Genomic DNA, 21,136 nt, shown 5'->3' with positions numbered 1-21,136 from the left:
AATAAAAAAAATATGTAACAATAAAACCATTTCTTCAGTACTATGAACTCATGTATCATGAGTACTTTGTTCAGTAGTCGTCGTCATCATTATATAGGCAGAAAACTATAGGCGAGGCACACGTAAATTTGCAAAAGTTAACATATATTGGAACCGAACATCATCCCCTATCTCCTCAAGCTCTCGACGATGTAATCAGCATACAGATCCCTTCAAGTTACAAACCAGAGTCAATGTCACAAACACAAGAATATACATACGCACACGCGAATGTATATAATTACAAAACATGATGGATGTCACGAAACCAGTGTTAAGTAGAGAACTGCAATAACCACGTAAACACTTGTACACACTGCATAGAAGATGATCACATGTAGTGGGAATGTGGGATATGCAGGTAAAAAAGTAAAACACCGTCTTACATATCACATTTTAAGCAATAAGTATGACTGTCTATGCGGTTCTAGCAGTTCTCTACTTATAACTTGTGTTTATATTGAACATCCCTCTTAACACACACACACGCGCACATACAAAGATGGAATAAACAAAATGAAACACTTTGACTTACATCGAATGTTTGACCACCTCAATTGCCTCAGCAGCTGGCAAGAAATCATTCACAGCAACCTCCTTGTTCTCATTCTTCTTGTCTAATAAGTTGTTAAGGAAAATAAGATATTCATTAATAGTGTCAATAATTAAAAGAATTATGCTGGATTTAGATAATTGAGTATTGAAATATTAAAAATAAGATATCCATTAATAGTGTCATTAATTAAAAGAATTATGCTGGGATTTAGATAATTGAGTTTTGAAATATTACAGTCTTCAAAGAAGCGGCGGATCTCTGCCAAACGATGTGGCGGGAGCTCCTTGATGTCATTGTAGTGTCTGTACTCGGGATCATCAGCACACACTGCAATTATCTTATCATCTTTCTCTCCCTGATGTTATCAACCATTGTCAGTAAAGTAAATCTATTGATAATTTTAATAATAAAATGTTTTTAGACGGTATAATATAATACCTGATCAATCATGGGCATGACACCAATTGCTTTTGCACGAAGAAAACAACCAGGCAGGATTGGTTCCTGTAAGTGTTTTCAAAACGCCATAATATGTCACATTTTCCATTTAATAAAAGAATGAATTATAATGATTTATAATGATAAATTGGCATACCTGCATGATAACTAAGACATCAAGTGGATCATTGTCCTCACAAAGAGTACGAGGTACAAACCCATAGTTGTGAGGGTACACGACAGATGAATACAGAACACGATCAACCTGATTAAAAGCACATATTAAAAATGCTAATAAATATTTACATTGTTACATATAAAATCTAGCTCAACACACCAGCAATTCTCCTTATATTTACCTTGATAAGTCCTGTTTTCTTGTCAAGCTCATACTTGACCTTGCTCCCCTTGCTAATTTCAATCACCTGCAATATTGCAAAAACCAGCAGGATTGATGATAAATCCTTTGTATACACACCCACTCCTATATATTACACATATAACCCGTATGCAATGATGATGATTTTTAAAGGTAGCATTTCAACCAATACTAATGGGTCAATTTGGGTTATCGCCAACGAGTCAAATGGGTAATACCGAAAGGTCTAACGGTTCGCACGGTCAAAGATACCCAAAGCGTATTTAATGGATAAAACCCCTTCGCCATTTTATTCAACATCTTAGATTATTGTAGAGAACTATATTTAAATAATTTTTGTTACTAGTTATTGCCACACCAACTATTTACTAAATTTATAAAAAAATGTCAAACAAAAAGTGTTTTGGGCCATCCCAAGTTGACCAAAATCATTTTAATTTTAAAGGGCACAAAATATTACTCTGTTTTGACCTGAACCATTTTGACCCACTACCCAATGTGCCCATTTTGCCAACTCTAGTGATAACAATTAATTAAAATTTTAACTATATTGATTACAAGTCCTTACACAGTTGAATATGGTTGGTGCTCCTGGTCCTGCATTGGATAATTACAAAAGTCAGACATTTGACTTACACAAGAAATATCTATTTTCTGAATTACAAGGGAATTAATTAGATTATAATATGAAGTACCAATCTCAAGATCATGCCAAGGATGGGAAGCAGCTGACCTCCTCCTCAAGGATGAAAGTATTCTTTCATTAAGAGGGGGATGTGAATGATGGTTTGAGGCCGCAGATTTGGTTGGAGTCTCAATTGGTGGCGTCATTGTTGCAATCTGCACATGTAACCATACACTCTGGATTAAACACTTCTATATCGTTTTCAACGACCTTACTGATAATTTCAGCATGTTGCTGATGGTTGTGTTTTACAAAAGAAACAAAATGTTGGCCAATCATATTGGAGGCCAGAATAACAAAGCAATAACTTGACAATGAAACGATAATATTATTACAAGATGCTGTCAACAGTACAATAATTATGTCTATAATAATGTGAACATAATAAAATACTAGAGATCTATGCTATAGCAACAAAAATAAAACAAACCTAAAAAGGTAAAAAGTGTTCGTTTGGTGCAATGCATGTTACAGATACACAATCTAAACAGTAGTACATGCATAAAGCGTATGGCATAATTACATAAAACATTCATAATGATAGCAATCAGACATATCCAAAACTGTATGCAATTAAGATCTATGAAATTCCTTAGCATTTGGTGCAAACGAGCCGAGCCCGAGCTCGACTAGGCTCGTGAATCGTTTTTTCAAGCTCTGGCTCAGCTCGTTTATAACTAATTAGTTAATTTACATACATTTTTAATTATTTTGATATACGTAGAGAAAAACCTTAAATGAGCCTAAGCTCGGACTGAGCTCATGCAGTACCTTAAACGAGCCAAAGCTCGGCTGTGCAGTGTGAAATTAATACATAAAAGTTCAAAAGAGGTAAAACTTAAACATACACAAGGCTCTCGCTCGAAAACCAAATGAGCTTTATTTGAGGATCGATCGGCCTTGGCTCGACCTCGAAAAAGCTTCGCTCATTTCGAGCTTTTTATCAATCCGACTCGAGTAGCGAGCGAGCGACTCATACACATTCACGAATTAAATGAACAGAATCACATATTATGTACCTTAAGCGAGCCTAAGCTCGGCTCGAGCTCGTGTAGTACCTTAGACGAGCCAAAGCTCGACTCGACCTCGGTGTGAAATTAATACATAAAAGTCTAAAAGAGGTAAAACTAAAAAACAACCACGGCTCGAGCAGCCTAAACGAGCTTCCCATAAAAGCTAGGCTCTACTAGTTTCGTGCTTTTTATCAATCCGATCTCGAGTAGCTCACGAGCGACTCATACAATAAACATCTATAAATTAAATTAACAGAATCATAAATTCCGAACCACATTTCGAACCATTTTATGTACCTAAACACAAACATTTCACATCAAAACCCTAGAATCAAACTAAACCGTGAAATACGAAGCAATGTGCGTGCAGTAAGCCAGCAATTAAACAATAACAACAACAGCATCAAATACACTGAAATTAAACTTCATAAACAACATATAAGAGTGTAATAATAATAATAACAATAATCATAAACCTGAATTGATCTGTAAACCTGAGGCGGAGAATACGAGCTGCAGATCTACGTATTTAACAGCAACGAAATCAATAATAAGCGTAAGAATCAAGCGAAACATATATATAGATACAGATAATGTAAGCAAGTATATATATAGAGAGAGAGAGAGAGAGAAAACGTACCTTCTAGAGAGAGAAAGTAACAGTAGTTGTTGTTATGTTCCCGCTATCTCCAGCTTTCGCCATTTAAAGCAAAGCAAAGGCGGAATGAAAGATTCAGAGTTACGCGTTTCGGAGACCAGTTCTTTATTATTATTATTATTATTATTATTATTATTATTATATATTCCGAAAGGGAAAATGCGAAAATGCCCATGTGACAGGTCAGCGTAGACAAAATATCTATTTGATCAACCGATTCTCATGCTTTTCATTTTAAGAGTCATTGGCGTGATCGCTTTTTAATCATTACTCGACATGATTTTTAAACAGCCAGCATCCATTTGTTTTGAATATCTCGTTGGAAGCCAAAATAAGAGCATGTTTGGGATTGAGTTTGAAAAATGCTTATTGGCTTATTGGTGTTTTTAAAAAGCCAATAAGTTAAAATGCATTTGGCAATCACAAAAATCTTTCTTATTTTAGCTTTTTTAAAAGGTTAAAAAGCAGTTTTAAAAAGCCTCAAACCCTGGCTTTTCAAAATGGCTTTTTGAAAAAACCAATAAGCCAATAAGTATTTTTCAAACTCAATCTCAAACATGCTCTAAATCTTGTCGGACGCCTAAATAATCCTGTCGGCTTCAAAAAAAAATTTTAGAAAAAGCAAGCAACGTGATGGTTTCATGGCGCGTGACAGGGTTTGGTTGGTTAGAAATCTCGTTGAATAATGATAAACAAAGTGACTGGATTGACGAGCATTAGGGTCGACGTTTTAGAAATTAATTGGTAAAATATATATTTTGTCTAACATTAACCTAGTAGACAAGTGGTGATATTATGACAGTTGTGGATTTAGCTTCTTGAAAAGGGTTCCACCGCTTCTTTAGGGGATAATGCCATATGGAAGCATGGAATAACAAAAGATGCTTGTCTTCCATGGAATAATAATAGATTCTTGTTTGGGAGACGAGGACGTACTGGTTAGTTAAAAATCCTGTCGAATAACAAATTAAAAAAGGTGATCGCGCCGACAATGTTTATGGTGGACGTTTTGGAAATTAGGCGGTTGCATTGACATTTTGTCGAAATAAACCGGTCAAACAGACATTTTGGTTATTATTCAACTCGTTAACGAAACTGTTTTTTTCCAGATGATTGTACAAGTACTGAGGCGAAGCGTACAAGTTGTAATGCAATGTGAGTTTGGATTTAGCTTTTTTGTATATGAAATAAGCCTACCTGTAGTGGGCGACAATCCCCCACTTTTGGGGCGATTTTAGGTTATAATCCCCCCCCCCCGGTTGTCGCCGGTGAACATTAAAGGAATATTATTATTTTATTAAATACTTTTGGGGCGATTTTAGGTTGTAACACCCCCTGGTTGTCGCCTGTGAATATTAAAGGAATATTATTATTTTATTAAATGGACCAATGGCAAGCTTTTTTTAAGAAAAAGGGGGGTTACAACGCCACTACGCCCCTAAAATAAAAATCACTCATTTACTGACGTGACGTCATATATCGTAAATCGTCCCCATTTAATAACCTTTCATTGCACATAGGAGAACATGCATATATATTTTTTTTTTCGAATTGTAACTTTTATAAACACAAACAACGACAGTTCACACGTGGCTGCCTCCACAAGCCTAAAGCAGCCACAAACAACAACGAATTACATGAAATCAAAATTGCACCAATTCGACCAAGCTAGAGATCTAAACTTAGACCTATACTTGTACCAAAGAAAGCCACTAGCCTTTATATCTCCTATAATTTCAAACAAATTTAACTCCTTTCCTTCAAACATCTTTTCGTTTCTCGCCTTCCAAAGTCTCCGAAGAGCAATTATGATTATCCTATGAAACACCTCCTTTTTATTAGCTTCAATATTGATGGACTTGTGGAGCTCTAAAAGGTCTCTTACCGAGAAGCCGAATATCGTGGGAACTTTACATCAACGACTTATATGTTCCAAAACCATCGTAGAGACTCCGCACCCCGTCATGATATGCTCCACCGTAGGAGAACATGCATATGGATATGGAATAATAATAATAATAATAATAATAATAATAATAATAATAATAATAAGATGCTTGTGTAGAAGATGAGAATGTAATACGTGGCCGTGACACGGGTGGACGTCGGTGGTGGGCAACCACTAGTATCCGGTCCAATCAAAATACCATGACCATTCAACAAACAAGGTTGACGTTTGGTACGATCACATTAAGGAAAAATAAAAAATATATGATATTTTTATGTATATTTATTACTAGGTTAGTGGCCCGTGTATCACACGGACAGAAATTAATAAATTTGTCAAGTAAAGTAAACATATATGATTGTTTATTTGAATAAATATAAAATTTTGAATTTATGTGTAAAGATGATTTTATATAAATATTAAGTTTCTTTGTAATTAGGATAAATTAGATAAATAGAAAGTTATGAGAATTGCAGGAATTGCAGGTTCACTATTTAACAATTTAACGTATTTGCTAGTAAATTTATTATTAAATGTATAAGATTAGAATATATATCACATAATCGTTAGACGTAAAAATTTGTATGACCAATTAAAATATAATACTGAAAAACATTAAGTTACAAAATATAGTGAAATCATATCGTATAATGGAAGTTATTGGTCGAGTAATATATGAAATTGCTTTTTACAAAAATATATGAAAGCCATTATGTTTGATAATATTTTGTGAAGAAGCTTAAAAATAAAGAAATATCTTATCAATGTCGATTGTCTTATATGATGAAATGACTTTTGATTTTCTATTTTGGCTATTTAGTAACATAATTATAAATAATTAAAAATAGGAAAATTGGATTTTAATAATTCAAACTATCATCTATTAGCTAATATTAATCCCAACTAACAAAGTAACTAGTGGCAATCCCAACTTTAAACTTTGTTTTCAGTAACAGTCCCGGTCTAACAGAAGTTTAACTTCGTTAATTTTTTGATGACGTGGACGTGACGTGGCAAAAAAGATTTATTTTAAAATATAGAAATACATTTTATTCATTTATAAACAAAAAAAAGAAAAATAAAAAACCTAAATTTCCCCTGTCTTTCTTCATCCCCCAACCCGAATACATCGGCCGGCCACCTACCACCGCCGGCGACCACAACCCTCCATCGTCCGCCGCCCGGCCAACCCCCAACTCCCCACCAAAAGAACTCATTTCAAACCCTATAAGACGAATTCGAGACCTTTAACAGAGCAATCGTCAAATCCACCAAAATTAAGCACTCTTCGTTGGCCGGCAAGCCATGGGAGCAGCTGGAGAGAGCTGAATTAATTGAGTATGCGACTGCTAATAAAGAGTTGTCGGTGAAGATAATTTAAAGTATGAACATCTGGATAAATTAAGCATGTTTATACTTTATTGAGAAGGAACGCGATAAATTCAAGTGGATTATAGAAGATGATATTGAATAAGATGGGTTACTTGAAATGAAGAGTAATTGATTAGCTCCCCAAAAGAAAAGTAACAATAATGAATCAATCAGGAGATTGGGTATGATTGTATGCAGAATTGGAAGTTTACAAATAGTTGCATTTTATAGAAGACCAATTGTTGAAGATTATTGGTGGAGTGATGACAAAGATCAATGAAGAAATTAATGCAACATTTTGTTGAAAACCCTCTATATTAAAATGGTGGTGGTGGCAGACGGATGATGGAGGTTGTGACATTCGTCAATTTCGGGTCTTGTTTGTTTTCGTTTTTGTATTTGTTTATTATGTAAACCGACCCGATTTGTAAACCGAAGCTTATGTTATAATCAAAATGATGGATTTATGTTACAATATTGTTTCACACTTGTTGGGTCTTGAAAACATCCTACCTTTATTTTTTATTTTATTTTATTATTATTATTTTTTTTGTTTTGTGTTTTTGTCTTGATCCATTTTGCATGAAAACTCTTGTGTCTCACACCCATATTTGACCACCAACATTACCCTATATATACACCACCTTTCCTCTTCATTTTCCTTTGCTACAACTCAAAAAAAAAAAAAAAAAACTCTCTCAAACATCAAAGATTCAAGGTTATCTTCTTAAGTGTTCTTGAAGGTTTTTAGTCTTTCATCTTAATTAGTTTATGCAGCCCTATTAATACTTGTTTATGGTTGTGAAACATATATATAATATACACCCCTTGTTTACCTTTGGTAGTTACTTCTCCGATTCCGGTCGGTGAGGTTTCGGACCTCATAAGGCAAGGCTTCATGGAGGACTTCGTGTCCTTGATATATATACATCTATATAACTTGTTCATACATATTAATCTTGCTTATTTTAGTTTGTTGTTCATGTTTATAAGTTCCATGGTTATGGGTTTTTAAGAGTCTATGCTTCGGTTTTACCGTAAATAGCTCTAAACCGTAAACTGAACTTTGTTACTAGTTTTGTTAAATAATTGTTTAAACATACTTAATGTTAGATCTAAGTTTCTAAAATCATTTTTACAAATTCTATGGTTATGGGTTTGTAGAATCTTACCTCGGTCTTAACCCGAAACACGATCCGAACCGAAAACCGAACTTTTGTTTAAAGACTTTATTGTTAACTTTTGGTTGTAAAACTTAAAGTATTTTTTTTATTTGTACATTATTATACAAGTTCTTTAGTGTTTGGACATGTGGAAACCAAACCGATTCTTATTCGCTTAAGACACACAAGTGTGTTTTTTTTAGCCATCAAGACTTGTATATTTCTTTAAAAATAGTTACAAATTGATTTTTAAATATTTTCTTAAGTACTTGGAAATGTTGGATCCAACTTGATCTCATAACAAAGTTTGGACCGACAAAACCGAACACTCGCTTAACGTGCGTTGTTAGTTCTAAAACAATGGAACTACATACTTGGTTAAGTCTTATTAATTGAGTTATCTCATAACATTCAATATTTTGGAAAGTTGACTTTGGGTTTGACCAATTATCAAGACCCGAACCGACAACCCGAACACTCGATAAAAAAAACCCGTTTTAGTATCTTTATTCCAAATGGATTTGCATTCTTGCATTTTACCCACCTTATTACTTAACATAGGTTGAGTAAATATTAAGGTTAGATACTTTAACCCGGTTTCGAGCAAACTTACATTTTTAAAGGGTTGTTATTATAAATTCTTAAATAGTTACATTTTAAAACCTTGAACTTTAATTATTTACATTTCTCAACATTTATTTTGGTTAAAGACCTTCAAGACAACCTTTCTAAATTCAAGACTTCTTTTCTTTTTAGGCATTGTGCGTTAAACTAGTCATTCCGACAAATCTCCAAATTATCATTTTTCAAGTTTACTACTTGAAGGTGAGTACTTCATACCCCATTTTCCATCTTTTATTTTGGGGGTGACATTTCATACTTATTCAACAAAATGCTTTATATTTGAATCTTAAACCGCAAATGTAGTTGTATACTTTACCTAAATAATTGCTCGATTTGGTGTTCTATGCTTATATGCCTATGTGTTTATCGCTTTTGGTTGGTGGAACTATAAAATCCTAGACTATTTGGCATCCCCTTATAGCAAGGTGTCGTTAACGTAATGCAATTAACGATAACTATAAAATCCTAGACTATTTGGCATCCCCTTATAGCTAGGTGTCGCTAATGTGTTTAGCGATATCTATTTATCCAAATTACCACTTTTATTTATCGTTTCGTATGCAAGTTTTGTGGCTATCTTTATTATATACTAATATGATTAAACTTATGAATTGCTCACCAACCTTTGTGTTGACAAACTTTATTTTATGAAATGTTGCAGGTTTGCATCTTGGTTGATTTATGATTGTGAAGAAAACGACATCAAAGACCTTAGGATATTAGTAAAAATGAACAATATCAAATTTGTCATATTTTGTGATATCTTGTTTATGGTTATTTTATGGATAATTGTTATGTGACATTTTCGATGTTGTGAAATTAAATGAGTTTATTAAATACTGTCACTTTAATTAGTGTCATGTGCTTATGGACAATCGTTACACCTCGGCATGTTCCGCCGCCTTTGGTTGGGGTGTGACAGAGGTCGTCGGCCGAGGGTGGAGGTTACCGGCGGCGGTGGGTGGCCGTCCAGCGAGAGGAGGTGGCATATGCAAGGGGTTGGGGATGACAGAGGCTAGGGGGAAAATTCAGGTTTATTTTTGTTATAAAATGAATAAAAGCTATTTTTTATATTTTAAAACAAAGTGTTTTTGTCACGTCAAAGGCCACATCATCAAAAAATTAACGAAGTTAAACTTCTGTTAGATCGGGACTGTTACTGATAACAAAGTCGAAAGTTGGGATTGCCACTAGTTACTTTGTTAGTTGAGATTAATATTGGCCAATAGATGATAGTTTGGATTATTAAAATCCAAATTTCCTTAAAAATAGAGGTTATATCCATGTTATTAGCTTGCTAAATATGGATGAAATGACAAACAAAGAAACATATTAAAACATATTTAATTTGAATTATAATTTATGTTACTTAATTAAATAATTGTTAAAATTGGTAAGAGTCTATGTGGCATCCTATATGGACATGCAAAAATGATGCCATGTGTCCACATTATTTTGTTTTAATAGTATTGTAAGATTTAGAAACATGTTAACGTGTATATAATAAGTTTACAACACATGAATTTATAAAATACCAACACTTTAATATAATAATTTCAAATTTCAATAGCTTTTAAATATCAAACTATTTTTATGGACTCGTAGACATTTTTCTTAGAACAAGAATGACCTGGTTTTGTCCACTTAAACCGGCTGAATATAGATCGGATGGGTTGAATCAACAAACCGTGTTGACGGGGGGCTGAGTTTCGTTTCCTTCATTTTTTTTCTTTTTCTAAATTTAAGCTTTTAAATATCAACCCTTTTTTATGGGCTCGTAGACATTCTTCTTAGAACAAGAACGGTCCGGTTTAGTCCATTTAAACCGGTTGAATATAGATCAGACGGGTTGAATCAACAAACCAGATTGATGGGGGCTAAGTTTGTTTTCTTCCTTTTCCGTCCTTTTCTTTTCTAAATCTCATTTGGTGATTCATTTATTACACTTTATCAACAAAAGGTAGAGCGTGAACAATCTGAAATGACATCTCAGGTTAACAAGTGCGTGAACAATCGATTTAAGAATGATCATGCTCCATCTCAGAATTCTATTACCAAGAAACCTGGTCTAGGTTATGTGAGTGAAAAGAAACCGGTGATTGTTTCTGAAAATGTAAAAATTTTGAAACGTGATGAGCTTGTTAAAACTAATGATGAAAAGAGTGTTAAATTTGATGTCTCAAAGTCAAAGGTTTCAAAAATAACTCAAACATCTTTTTACAACAAAAAACAAGCCATAGGTCAAAATTGGGTGGCTAAATCTGTTGTTAAACCACCAGAGGTTGTTGAAAAAATAAAAACTGAATCTGATTCACAAGTAACTAGTGAAGACTTGTTATCTTGTGATTCAGATATTGATGATATTAGGTTGTTATACAAAAACTTCAAACAACCCAAGACCAAAAATGCTTGGGTTTCCTTGTTTCACTAAAACTATTTACTGTATGTGCAGGGGCTTCCAAGATCTCACAATTCTCGTTGGATAATGGATAGTGGAGCCTCTAGGCACATGACGGGTACTCTTCATATTCTCAAAGATGTAAAATCTATTCATGGAGGGTATGTCGGTTTTGCAGGAAACCAAGGAGGTCAAATTGTTGGGGAAGGTACATTGACGAATGGAAAAGTTATTTTTGAGAATGTTAACTACATTTCAGAGCTGGAGAATAATTTGCTGAGTATATCACAAATTTGTGATAAAACTTTCTCTACACATTTCATTGATCAAGAATGTTTAATTTTGAAACCGGGTTTCAAAATACCTAAAGAATGGATTCTTATGCGTGCTCCTCGTGAGAATGATCTATATGTCATGAATATGAGTACTGCATCTACATCTTCGGGATCTGCTCAATGCTTTATGTCTATGGCATCAGAACGAAAGTCAGTTTTATGGCATCGAAGAATGGGACATATCAGTGTGAGGAAGATGAATCATCTGATTCATAAGAACTTGGTTGAAGGAGTGAATGTGAGAAATTTTCAGTTGAATGAAGAGTGTTTGGACTGTAAGAAGGGAAAACAGACCAAGAACTCACATCCGAAGAAACTCATTAACTCCATCAACTTACCTTTCGAACTCTACATATGGATCTCTTTGGTCCGGTGAATGTCAAAAGTATCACAGGAGAACTTTATTGTCTTGTGGTTACTGATGATTATTCGAGATTTTCGTGGGTAATGTTTTTGGAATCAAAGGATGAAACGTATGATTCCCTCATGATTTTATTCAAGAAATTGGAGACGTTGTATAATCTACCGATCCGTCGAATAAGAAGTGACAATGGGACGGAGTTCAAGAACAACAAAATGCTTGAGTACTGTAATGACCGAGGAATTCTTCATGAATTCAGTGCACCGTACACTCCGCAACAAAATGGGGTCGCTAAACGAAAGAATCAAACATTGATTGAAACAGCTCGAACTATGCTTTTAGATTCAAAATTACCAGTTAATTTTTGGTCAGAAGCAGTAGCTGCAGCTTTTTATACACTTAACCGGGTGCTTACAGTCAAGAAATTTGGCAAGACGTGTTTCGAGCTACTTAATCGTCAAAAACCTAATTTGAAGTGGCTTGAACCGTTTGGATCAACGTGCACTGTTCTTGAACCAAGTGGGAAGTTTGGTCCCAAAGCTGTTGAAGGTTTCTTTGTGGGGTATGCTAGTCCTCTAAGACGTGTATACATTCCTAGCCTCCACAAAATTGTTCTAGTCCAAAATGTTGATTGTCAAAAATATACTTCTACTGTTCAACGACCAGAGAATTCTAGGCTGTTTGATTACGAAAGCCTGTGGGAGAGTTTCAAACTCCCTGAGGAAATTCTTTCTGATGAAACTTTGTTGATGTTATATAATCAACAGTTATCAGAAGATTGTGTACCAACACCTGAAGTTCCTGTGTCTGTTTCTCAAGAGGTACCAGATCATGTTCAATCTGATGACATGCCTGAGTCTACTCCTGTTTTTTATGATGATAGTGAATCTCATGAGGCGATTATCGAAGCTATTTCTCCATCTATTTCTACTGAAGAAAATGTGAATAATCTTCAATCTGAAGTGTCAGTTCCTACAGAAGTGGTGCCAAGAACTTTATCCTATCATCCTGAGGATAACATCATAGGAGATTTGAATACTGGAGTTCAAACGAGACGTTAAATCGATCAAAATCTCCAGTTTTTTTACTTAAAGGTAACTCCTTTACAAAATCAATTCTCATTCAAGTGTTTTATTTTGCAGATCGAACCTAAAACGTACAAGGAAGCCCTGATCGAGGAAAGCTGGGTCAATGCTATGCAAGAGGAACTATTGCAATTTGAGAAGCTCGGGGTTTGGAAATTGGTTGATTTGCCTGAAGATAAGAAATAGATTAACACCAAATGGGTGTTTAAGTGTAAACGAGATGAGAATAGAATCATTGTTAGAAACAAAGCAAGACTTGTTGTATTGGGTTTTAACCAAAGGGAAGGTATCGACTACAACGAAGTGTATGCACCGGTCGCAAGGCTAGAGGCAATTCGGATCTTTCTGGCTTTTGCTTCTTGGAAAGGTTTCAAAGTTTACCAGTTAGATGTCAAGTCTGCATTCCTTAACGGAAAAATCAGTGAAGAAGTCTATGTGGGACAGCCACCGGGGTTTTTCGATCCAATCCACAAAGACAAAGTGTATCTACTTGATAAAGCCCTCTACGGTCTTCATCAGGCCCCGAGAGCCTCGTATAAGACGTTGTCCCAACATCTTTTGGACAACGGGTTTATCAGAGGAACCGTCGACTGTACACTCTTCACTAAATTTGTTGATGGACATCTACTGATCGTGTAGATATATGTCGATGATATTATCTTTGGGTCAACAAACGATGTTCTGTGCAAGCAGTTTGAAGAAGTAATGAAGAAGAAATTCGAAATGAGTGCAGTGAAATTTTTTCTTGAACTTCAAGTAGAACAGTTGTCATATGGTATCTTCATCCATCAGACCAAGTATGTGAATGACGTATTGGTGAAGTTCAACATGACTGACGCATCGGCTATTAGTACTCTTCTACCATTGAATCATGGTATTGGTCCTGATCCCAACGGGGAGAAGGTTGACCAAACATTATACCGATCCATGATAGGCTCATTAATGTATCTTACTGCTTCTCGGCCAAACATCATGTATGCTACGTGTTTGTGCGCCCGATATCAATCGAATCCAAAGGTCTCACATCTCATGATCGTCAAAAGAATTCTACGTTATCTCAAGGGATGTCCGGGGGTCGGTCTCTGGTATCCTAAAGACGATGAGTTTGTGTTGAAAGCTTATTCCGATTCAGATTATGGAAGTTGTAAGCTAAATGCCAAATCTACAACAGCAGGGTGTCAGTTCTTCGGCAAGCGTCTTGTCACCTCGCAATGCAAGAAACAAACTACGGTTTCATTGTCTACTTGTGAAGCTGAGTATGTAGCTGCTTCCAGTTGCTGCTCTCAGGTTCTTTGGATACAACAACAGATGCGGGACTACGGTTTAAATTTTCTTACTACCCCTATCTTCGTAGATAATAATGTAGCTACTTCCATTACTAAGAATCCGGTAAACCACTCTAAAACTAAGCATATCGAGATACGGTATCACTTCATTCGTGATTGCTACGTAAAGAAGTTGATTACTGTAGACAAAATTCACACTGATGAACAAAAAGCAGATCTTTTCACCAAAGCTTTTGATAAGTCACGATTTCAATACTTATTAAAAATTAATGATTTAAAAGTTTTGGGCGGTGTTGATAAGAGGGTTACCGAGATAACAAGTGTTTTGGATATCTTGTGAATCCAAACATCAGAATCAAATTTTCTTTTGTAAATACGTTTTTTTTTGTATAGTTTTTGATTTTATGGGAAGAAATTTAAATTTCATGAAAAACCAAAAACATTGGAAAATTTTGAAAAACCAAAAATATCGAAAAATTTGAAAAAGCCAAAAACATTAAAAAAAATTGCTCCTCAAAAATTTAAATTTCATGAAAAACCAAAAACATCGGAAAAATTTGAAAAACCAAAAACATCGAAAAATTTGAAAAAGCCAAAAACATTAAAAAATATTGCTCCTTAGAAAATGAGTTTTTTTTAAGCAAAAAGGGAAGATTGTACATTGATCATCTGGACCCAAATCTAGTAAAAAGTAGGCATAAAATGCTGAGTGTTTAAATGTATTGGTGCTTTGGTAGGCCTTTAAAACAAACAAGTAAGATAAATTAAGTGATATAAATCTAAATTGCCAAATTGATGGGGTATTAGTTTCTAGCAAAAGTCTTGATAATGATGGCAGAAATGTAAATAGCTAGTCATACTCAAGCCTTTTAATTAGAATGATTGGTTAAATTTGTTAAAAAGAAAAAATAATAATAATAATAATATAGCTTTCAGTAAGTGTTAACGCTTCAGCGATGTATGGTCTTATGGCCCTAAATCCTGTATTGATGGGATGCTTTAAGGTTCCTGGATCTATAGGGTCTTTATGCAGTTTATCATCTGGGTATTCCTTTCGATGAATATTTCAAAATGCTTTAAAAGCAAACCCGCAGTACAAGCTGCTTTATAAGTCATTAAACTTGATCGCATATGTACTTATGTACTAAATTCATTACTGACTTGATCAAAATCCGCTGTTAGACACACGTTGTCCCCTTGCTCGCGTCTTATTACCATTAAGAAACGAACCACAAGGGGCATAACGTTTGCAAGCCAATAGATGAAATCGTGCATACTCATCCTTGGGAAAGGACCTTAGGGTATTGCTTGATAACGGGGTATGTCTTGTAGTGGGGACTATTTGTTGATATGCTTAAAATAAAAGTATTTTTATCTTCTGATTCTAAGGTTTAAGTCAAGTTGGGGTGACTGTGTAAAAAATCAAATTATGCCTGAATCAAGATTAGAACCGATAAATCCTGAAATCTTGTGCTTAATTGTACCAAATTAAAAGTATCACAGAAATCTCTGAATCATTTATTTTGAAAGGTTTAGGTGGACAAACAATACCATTGACCGACTTAACTCCAGTCATAATGAACGCTGAAAATAAACCTGTGATGGAAAGGAAATTTGGTCAATATGATTTCCTACTCAAACTCACAAAAATATGTGTTTTCAGTATTGTTAAGTTTTCTAGTTTCATTTCTTTATTTCATTTGTTATTTGTTTCTAATTGAAAAATCCAAAAAGATTTTTTTTCTGTTTTAGTTTTCGACTCTTGATGTGCGGGTGAACTATTTCTCTGGGAACAAATCTTGTTATGTTTTATCAAATCAAAATCAAAAAGATCAAAATGTTTATCTGTTTCATGCAAGGTCATTAATTTGAACTTGGTAAACAGTAGATTTTCACAAATGAGCTTTTTAAGTTACTCATTTAATGTACAAGGACATTAATGTGTACTTGTGACATTGCATCGGTGAGAACAAGTCATGAAATCAAAATTCTTGATAGGTTATACTTATGCAACGTATAAGTATGAGACTTATACGCCGCATAAGTCTTACACTTATATGCCGTATATGTCTGGGTATTTATAGTGTGATATACGTCGCATAAGTATACATATGCGCCTACCAAACTCTTTGATACTCTCTGTTATTGAAACATTACTTCTTGCCGTATTTTTGCTTGTTGATATATGTTTTGGTGATTTGCACATCAATCCAGATTAAGAAGGTGAGAATGGATCTATGGTTTTACAGATTTCATGATGAACAGTAACTGTGGTTACGTATAAGTCAGATTTGACTAGAATAATCATGTTGTGATCTAATTCATCATCATTTAAACATTCAGATTGAAATTCCGAAAGTTGTGATTACACTTAATTGGACTATTACATGTTTATTGGTTCAGATTTAAAATGAATCGACGTATCCGATATATAATATGTTTTTGGACCATGTAAACATTGATTAACTGCCAAATTGAAGACGAAAATATAATAAACAGTCATTATCGATGTTGGTTCAATAGTTGTTTTGTTCACTGGTTTTGCAGATCTTGATTTTTGATTTTGGTCAAAACAATGACATATACGCCGCATATGTCAAGACATATGCGGAGTATAAGTTATACGTTGATGATAGTAATAACCAACATATACGTGAACTTAAGACATATGTGTTAGGAACTTATCCGTTGATATGACTTATATACGTTTAGTCAAACATATACGTAGAAATAATGACATATGCGTGATATTTTGAACATATGTGTTGGCTGATGAAATGTGTATTAACATGTTTATCTGTTTGTGTTTACAGATGGGTAAGAAAGTAAAAGTCACAGATCCTAAGCATAATATCTGTGCTTATCTGAATGAGGAAGATCCAAAGGCTAGCAAGTTTAAAGTGATAATGCCATTCCTGAAGAGATCCAGAATTTACAAAGCGATTACACATTTGGTGGATCCGTATTTGTATCCGAATTTTGGAAGAATGCTAAAGTAGTGGAGAAGGATATTCATTCAAAGGTGCAAGACAAAGATATTGTGGTGAGTGAAGAGTTAATCAGGAAAGTCTTGGAATTCAAGGATGAATCATCAGATCCAGTTGATCTTGATGAGAAGATGGTGAAAGGATGCATACTTCGTATGGGTTACAGAGATTCACTGAATCATTTAGCATTCAAGAAGACCACTTTATCTCGACCATATAAGTATTTGGTGCACGTAGTGGTTCATTGTCTTGGGCATCGCAAAGGGGGATATGATGATATATTGGATTATCAGATGAGTACCATGGCTGCATTGTGCTTGAATCTTAAGTACAATTTCTCCTAGATGATATTAGACAATATGAAGATGAATTTTGGAGATGACCAGTGGTTGCAGTATCCAAGATTTGTGCAGATGATTGTTGAAGATGTAGTTCCTAATGCAAAGAAGGAAGGGCCTAAAATTTTTCTTAATCACGTCACTGGTAACAATCTAGCCAAGCTAGCTTCTTATAAAAATGTCAAAGAAGCTGATATTCCGAAGTTTAGAGGTTTATTTGGACATTTGAAGAATCCTGATTATGTTGCTCCTCCTGATAACAAATGGAGACATGATAATACTGATTCTGATCGAGCTGAGGAAGAAAGATTGATGTTAGAATTTAAACCTATTGGTAAGAGATTCATAAAGATTGAGTCTGATTCAGAAAGTGAATCTGTTGTTCCAAAGAAAAAGAAACAAAAGGTTGTAAAGAAAGAAGTGGTCACTCCAGTCACTCAAGAAGAAGTGTATTCAGCAACATCTGATAATGATCCTGAGGAAACAGAGTCAGATTCTGAGGGTTGGAGGATAAAGTTAGCCAATCCCAGGGCTAAATTTGAATAGCGTTCAGAAAGGTCAAAGAAACGTAAGTCTACTGATGAACATGATGAGACTTATTTTCCAAAGGTTGCAGTTGAGAAGCTAGCTAAACCAAAAAAGATTCATATCAAGAGAAAATAAAAAAGAGCTACTTCACCAAAGTTAAAGTTGATTCATGAGCCTGATAGTGAAGAACCTGAGATTATTATAACTCCTATCAATCCAGCTTTTGTGGTTGAGGAACCAGTTGTCGACTTGGGTAGAGATGACAATGTATTGAAGACCCCAGTTGTGGAACCATCTCCACATGCTCAAGAACCACATGTCTTACCAAAACCTACTAATAAAGTTCCTGATTTCAGCTTACCATCTCTGGATGCAAGTTGTTTTGGTGATTTTCCTACTTTTCGTGATCATGATTCATTAAAGGCTACTGTTACTAAGCAAGGAATAAGGATTGATAGCTTGGTAATGGAGAATGAAAGGTTGAGAAATGAAAATGCTGAACAGAAGAAAATTATTGAAGATGGTGAGTTGAGAAGAAAACAACAGGCTGATTTGTTGAATCTTCATATGAGATACTTTATCATATTGGATGACAGATTGGGGATCAATTTTGTTGAAGAAATTGGAAGGACTGCAGACAGAGTATTCACAAAAGTATATGGTGAAGAAGCTTTGTCTGAAGAAATTAATTTCAGAGTTCAATATGACCAAGACCGAGTTGAATCTAAAGGTAAAGGGAAAGTTGATGAACCGACAATTCATTTTGAAATTCCAAAGGTTGGTGGATCATCATTAGGGTTTGTACATGAACCAGAGCTAGTGATTGAAAAACTTATTGCTGAACCAGTAATAGAACATGTTGTGATTGAACCAGTAGTTGCAGAACCTATTAGACCTATTGAGCTAGAAGTGGAAGAAGAAAAAGAAGATGAAGAGTTATTGGATTATGATGATTCTCCATCTCTTGATGATCATGATGATGATGATCAGGATAATCCAAGTTCTGGTGGTGGTTTAGGTGTGTTGATTGGTGCTGGAGTGAGTGCAAGTACTGAGAATGTATTTGAACATGTAACTGAAAGTGAACCTGCTCAAGAAACTACTCATTCTGTTGGTAATGTTGATGAGCTTGAAATACTCGATGTCGATCTAATTGCTTGTAAACCTCCTGTGAGATTTTCATCTACTGGAGAAAAATTAGAAGAATGTGAGATCGAAGTTACACGTGCAGATTTAGCTCATATGCTAAATATTACCGAAGAAGAGTTCGAGTTTGATTTTGAGAAGGATATGGGATTAGTTGAAGAGAATGTGTTGGTGAATGAACACATTGTTGAGGAAGAATTGGACAAGGAGCCGGTAACGTATGTAAATGTTACTAATCAAGTGTTTCCGGAGTTCGATGAAGAATTTGATGAAGAAATTGACATGATTAGTCAAGAATTTGATGATCAAGGTAATCCTATACCTGCTAAAGACAATACAACTGAAGAAGCTGAGGTAAACAGTCAAGAGCAAAAGGAATGGTTTGAAAGGAAGAAGATTGAGCCTAAGCGTATATACTTGAATCCGGTCAAGTATTATAAGAAGAAAGAAAAAGAGTTGAAATTGGGTAAGGTGGTGAGTATTGCATATCTACCTAAGATAAGGAAAATTGCTGTTAGAAGAACATATGGCGTGCAATACTTTGATAGCCTACGTGAGTTAAAATCTTTACCATGGATGGACGTGGTGGATATTGTGAATAAAGAATTGTTGAACTGTCCTAAACGTGGTATGGTAAAAGATATCTGGGAGTTTATTAAACGTCAAGCTAAGTGCAGATTTAGAAGCTGGAATCCGCAAACTCCATATCTTCATGTGTCTACAGTCAAGAAAGATCCTGAAATGGATGATTTTGTGAAGACCTGGAGGTACAAGCAACCAGAAACTCTAAAAGTAATTCCAATGTACCCGATGGAGCAAGACTTTCATGTCTATTTTCGTTGGTGGTACTATGACGAGAATCAAAGAAGCTCAAATTGTGTTAAATGGAGATAGTTTTTGGGATGTGATCGAGGTGATGGATCCGATGTGATTAGTGAATTGTTCTGAGAGTGATATAGAGACGCTGCATAAGTGCAAGATTCAAGTATCACGTGATAAACATCATGCATCTGCTATGCAATACCAGAAGGTGATTAAGATATGTTATAAGTATAAGATTCACTCTGGAGAAGTCTGGAAGAGCAAATGGTTTGAGTTTGGTGAAGAGGAAGCACAGAAAGAGAAGGAAAGAGAGGAGGAGATTAAAGAGAAGATTCGGATTGCATCGTTGAAGAAATTTCAATACAAGGGTATTGGAATATCAATTCTCTCAAATCAAAAGCCCTCAGATAAACGTTCATGGAAAAAGGTGAGAAGGGAGTATCGAGAAAGAGTTTTTGGGAAGAAAGACTGAAGATTGAAAGATCGAAGACCTAGCAACATTCAAGGGGGAGTCTGTTAGTGCATAATGTCTATTGCTAGGGTCTTTGATGTATTAGATATGATTGTGTAGAACTGAAATGTCAAATGTATAGTTTATGTTTGTTAGTCAACGCATAAGTCTTCAAGTCAACGCATATCATATGCGGCGTATATGATATGCGCCGTATATCATATACGGATTTGATGAGCTTGCTCAGGTGTCCTATAAATAGAGGACTTATGCGTTATTATGTAGACTTTTGGAGTGAATGTTAGAGTGAGAGAGTAGAGAGAGAAAGTTGATACAAATTCATATCTTGTAATCTTTGAAGTTATCAATGAAGAATATGCTTAATGTTTACTTGTTTTGTTCACTCTCAATGGATTCCGCACTTTGAGATACAAGCTGTAACATCTAGAGATCCTAATTGTTGTATACATCAGCATGGCAGCCTCTTTCAAGTTTGTTATATATGTATGTGTGTGTATGAAGGAG

General features: G+C 34.9%; 1 protein-coding gene across 1 annotated transcript; it reads right to left on the bottom strand.

Annotated features, from left to right (window-relative positions):
• On the bottom strand, window positions 1–3,792 carry LOC143626812 (soluble inorganic pyrophosphatase 4-like). The gene is made up of 10 exons (XM_077096774.1): window positions 3,751–3,792; window positions 3,587–3,631; window positions 2,108–2,252; window positions 1,981–2,009; window positions 1,393–1,458; window positions 1,191–1,298; window positions 1,034–1,099; window positions 830–950; window positions 575–656; window positions 1–210 (listed from the first exon to the last, which is right to left on the bottom strand). The coding sequence occupies exons 3-10, from the start codon at window positions 2,241–2,243 to the stop codon at window positions 168–170; spliced, it is 651 nt and encodes a 216-aa protein (XP_076952889.1). The 5' UTR covers window positions 2,244–2,252; window positions 3,587–3,631; window positions 3,751–3,792; the 3' UTR covers window positions 1–167.
• Between the last annotated feature and the right edge of the window lie 17,344 nt (window positions 3,793–21,136).

The sequence above is a fragment of the Bidens hawaiensis genome, unplaced genomic scaffold (genome assembly GCF_021521415.1).
Source record: "Bidens hawaiensis isolate Kalapana, Puna unplaced genomic scaffold, B.hawaiensis_p1.1 tig00004525_1, whole genome shotgun sequence".
Taxonomy (NCBI): domain Eukaryota; kingdom Viridiplantae; phylum Streptophyta; class Magnoliopsida; order Asterales; family Asteraceae; genus Bidens; species Bidens hawaiensis.
The sequence above is the reverse complement of the archived record's forward strand: the minus strand, read 5'-3'. Positions and strand labels throughout refer to the sequence as shown.